Below are 4,002 nucleotides of genomic sequence, written 5' to 3'. Positions count from 1 at the left end.
GACGGGGTGGGGGTTGGAGCTCCTCTGAGCTCCTCTGAGGTCTCGTGTCACTGTAGGCCGCGCTGCGCCGCCCACTGCTCTGCGGCCTCCGCTCCTCGGCCGTGCCGCTGCACAAGGTGAGCTGGGGGAGGGGTCACATCCGGCCCGCGCAGGCGGCGGGAGGGGGTGGGCCCCCCGCCCTAGTACCCCCTCCGCCGGGCAGTGGCTGAGGCCGAGGCTGTCCCGCAGGCGGAGAGCGTGCGGGCCGAGGGTGCCTTCCAGGTGACGATGCTGCCGGGGGACGGTGTCGGCCCGGAGCTTATGCACGCGGTCAAGGAGGTGTTCAAGGTACGGACGGGCGGGCGGGAGGAGTGGGCGGCCCGCCAAGGTCCCTGACGCGCGCCCCCCCCATGCAGGCCGCCAGCGTTCCTGTGGTGTTTGACGAGCACCACCTGAGCGAGGTGCAGAACACGGCGTCGGAGGAGAAACTGGACGAGGTGGTGGACTCCATGAAGGAGAGCAAGGTGGCCATCATAGGTATGGCCACCCAGGTCCCGCAAGATGCTCGCTGTGGCGGTATCTGGCCCTGCTCCTTGGGCGCTCGGTCTCCAGCCCGAGCTCACCTGCCGCTTCTGCCCCGCAGGAAAGATCCACACGCCTATGGAGTATAAGGGAGACCTGGCGTCCTACGACATGCGGCTCAGGTCAGTGGCAGCTCTGCGTGCTGCGGAGGCCAGAGCCTGGTCAGGTGGGAACTGGGCACAGGCCATAGGGGAACGAGCTTTCCCCTCCGTGCCTGTGATGCCAGGTCTCCACTCCTCGAGGCAGCTGGAGGGGTGGGGAGCTTGGGGTCTGGTGGCTGTGACTGGCAAGGTGCCTGCCCCGGTGGGGGAGCCTTGGGGGAGGGGATGGGGCGGCCCACGGTGGGGCCCTGCGCCCAGCCCCAACCAGTGACCTGCCACTTGCCCGCCAGGCGCAAGCTGGATTTGTTCGCGAACGTGGTGCACGTGAAGAGCCTGCCTGGGTACAAAACACGACACAACAACCTGGACCTGGTGATCATCCGGGAACAGACGGAGGGCGAGTACAGCTCACTGGAGCACGAGGTGAGTAGAGGTCGGAGGCCTTGTCCCGTGCCCCGAGCTCCACACAGAGGGGTGGGGGGGCATTGCCCTTTGTGTGTCACACACATGACCTTTGTTCTCACGGGGCTGGGCCCTAGCCTATGGGTCACGGTAGATAGGTGGGCCACAGAGATGAAAGGCAAGGCCTGCCCCATGAGTGGGGGACGGGGATCACCCCTCGGACTCCTTTTGAGCTCAGAGCCCTGCGGGGTTGGCAGGGTGCAGAGGAAGCAGCGTCCCTGACTGAACCGAGTGAGTCAGGTAGAAGCGTTTGTACACCTCAAGTCCCAAGGCTGTTGCTAGGAGAGATGGGAGATCTCCAGGCCAAGGAGATCTTGGGCTAACGTGTCCTACGGAGGAAGGTGGGAGCCTTGGCTTGAGCCCCTGGAGGCAGCCTGGCAGGCAGGGTCTGAGCGCAGCAGTGGGCTGGGTCCAGGCCCACGCTCCCTCTGGAGCCCTTGTGATTCTAGGGCTTCCGTCTCCATGGGGTCTGTGCTGGCCAGAGAGGACTGAGGCCTCTTCTGTACTGTCCAAGTGCACTGTGGGTGTCAGACCAGGGGCTGCAGGGGCATGGGACTGACGGTCCCCTTCCCCAGCACCCAGGCAATGATGCGTCTCCAACATCCAGACCTCAAAATAAAGCTTGTGGCTAAGTGGCCCCAGACCCTGCTCAGCTGCACCAGCCCTGAAGACTTTCCTCCCCACATCCCAGCACTGTATGCCCCAGCACAGCCCTGAGCCCCAACTCTTCCCCAGTGCTGAATACAAGAGAAACCCCAGACTTGTGGCTGCCTCTGCTGGGAATAGGCTGGGAGCTGCCCAGCTACTCTGAGCTGCTGCCTGCCCCAGCTGGGCAAGGAGAGGCCCCAGGGGGAAGCAGAGCTTGGACAGCAGTCCAAGATGGTCTCGCCTGGTGGGGGCAGGCAGCTGTCAGGTGTCCTATGCACTGCAGCCCTGCCGCTTTCTGCCCAGAGCGCTACGGGTGTCATCGAGTGTCTGAAGATCATCACGCGGGCCAAGTCACAGCGCATCGCCAAATTCGCCTTCGACTACGCCACCAAGCTGGGGCGCGCCAGGGTCACGGCTGTGCATAAGGCCAACATTATGTGAGTGGGGCGGCGGGGTCAGGGAATGGGCACAGGGGGCTCAACACAGAGCCACAGACGTGCCCCTTCCTGCACACACTGATTGCAGAGGGGCCTGACTAGGACCCTATCACGGTGCCACTCGCTCTCCCTGCTGGAGGGCAAAAGTTCCTGTGCTTGGACCCACTCAGGTTAGTACCGAGGGCCAGTTTCACCCATGGTACCCAGTACCCTGTGGAGGTGTCCCCTTCTCTCTGAGGGCATGGGCTCTGGCTTGTGCAGCTATGGGAGCTGGCCCCGTCTGTGCCCACTCCTGCAGGAAGCTGGGGGACGGGCTCTTCCTGCAGTGCTGTGAGGAGGTTTCCAAGCTCTACACCAAGATCAAGTTCGACACCATGATCATAGATAACTGCTGCATGCAGGTGAGAGCTGCCTCCTCCCCCCAGCAAAACCTGTGCAGCCCCACATGGAAGCTGGACACAGGGAAGCAGACACTAGGGTCCAGGGCAACGCTGGGTGCTCAGGGCCAAGCCACAGGTGCTCATGTGAATGGGCCTTTCTGCAGTCCTGGCTTGCGGGTCTCTCCCAGCCCTGCCCCTGCTTGCAGCCCCCATGGGTTGGGTGGGAGAGGAGCGGTGGCTCCAGGCTGCTGGATCTCGGTGGCAGATCTGCCCAGGGGTGCCTGGTCACAGGGTCTGTAGCGCTCCTGCAGAAGCCGGCCCTTTGCCTTCGTGCCAGGACTCGCCTAGCAGTTGCGTCGGTGCCCTGGCCTGGCCCTGCCCATGGAGCTGCCTGAGCCCGGAGCTCCCCACACAGGCACTAATCTGTCTGGGAGCGCTGGGCTCCATCACCAGGCCTGCCCTGGCTCCCCTTCCCCACGGAGAACTTGGCAAAGAGGGTGGCGATGATGCTTTCTGCCCTGGGAGACCACAAGTATGGGCATGCCATGTGTGCAGGGCCTGAGCTGGTCTGCTCTCCTACAGCTAGTGCAGAACCCCTACCAGTTCGATGTCCTGGTGATGCCCAACCTGTACGGGAACATAATTGACAACCTGGCGGCTGGCTTGGTGGGCGGTGCTGGCGTGGTGCCCGGCGAGAGCTACAGCGCTGAGTATGCTGTGTTCGAGATGGTGAGGGCTGCTGCACCTGGGCTCCCCTCCCTACCACTGCCCCTGTGACCAAATGCACCAGTACAGGAAGGGAGGGAGCTGGGCAGGTGGCAGTATTGCCGAGAAGCACCCAGGGTTCTCACAGGGCTTCAACTTAGCGAGAATGGGCCTCCCTGTTTTAAGGGTGTGGGGAAATGGGCGTGGCCAGCAGTGGGGGAGAAATGACAGCTGGGCCAAGCATGTCCAGTGTGGAGCAAAATTGACTGGACCTGGGGGTGGTTGTTGTAAGCAGCTGACTTTAGATATTTGAGAGGTTGCCACAAAAGCAGAATGGCTGCTCTTGGCTGTGGAGGGCAGGGCACCGTTGCCTGGCAGAATCTGGGTCTCGGGGGCAGTTTCATTCCCCGGAGGTTTCCAAGCAGAGCTGGGTCTGCCCTGGGTTGCAAAGGCATAGGAGTCGCATCCTGCATTCATGCCGCCTGGACCCCCTCTCATGCTTAGTGCAGCTGTGGCCCCTGGGCTGGGCACAGCACCTACTGCTGGCTGTCTCTCTGCAGGGTGCCCGCCACCCATTTGCACAGGCAGTGGGCAGGAACATCGCCAACCCCACTGCCATGCTGCTCTCTGCTGCCAACATGCTGCGTCACTTGAAGTAAGGGCTACAGCTGGGCATGGGGGACGGGGCAACTGGGGGGTGTCAAGCCT

The 4,002-nt window shown here is 63.0% G+C and overlaps 1 protein-coding gene across 1 annotated transcript in view; it reads left to right on the top strand.

Annotated features, from left to right (window-relative positions):
* Positions 1-4,002, top strand: part of IDH3B (isocitrate dehydrogenase 3 (NAD(+)) beta) — an 11,586-nt gene that overhangs the window by 6,450 nt on the left and 1,134 nt on the right. The window contains exons 3-11 of the mRNA XM_019527829.1: positions 57-116; positions 229-327; positions 396-516; positions 623-683; positions 953-1,085; positions 2,076-2,209; positions 2,508-2,610; positions 3,172-3,318; positions 3,855-3,949. Coding sequence (XP_019383374.1) covers positions 57-116; positions 229-327; positions 396-516; positions 623-683; positions 953-1,085; positions 2,076-2,209; positions 2,508-2,610; positions 3,172-3,318; positions 3,855-3,949 — 953 coding nt within the window. The remainder of the gene's footprint in view (positions 1-56; positions 117-228; positions 328-395; positions 517-622; positions 684-952; positions 1,086-2,075; positions 2,210-2,507; positions 2,611-3,171; positions 3,319-3,854; positions 3,950-4,002) is intronic.

The sequence above is a fragment of the Gavialis gangeticus genome, unplaced genomic scaffold, assembly GCF_001723915.1.
Source record: "Gavialis gangeticus isolate Ggan-Ray unplaced genomic scaffold, GavGan_comp1, whole genome shotgun sequence".
Taxonomy (NCBI): domain Eukaryota; kingdom Metazoa; phylum Chordata; order Crocodylia; family Gavialidae; genus Gavialis; species Gavialis gangeticus.
Note: the sequence above shows the minus strand (reverse complement) of the source record. Positions and strands in the feature narration are given on the sequence as shown.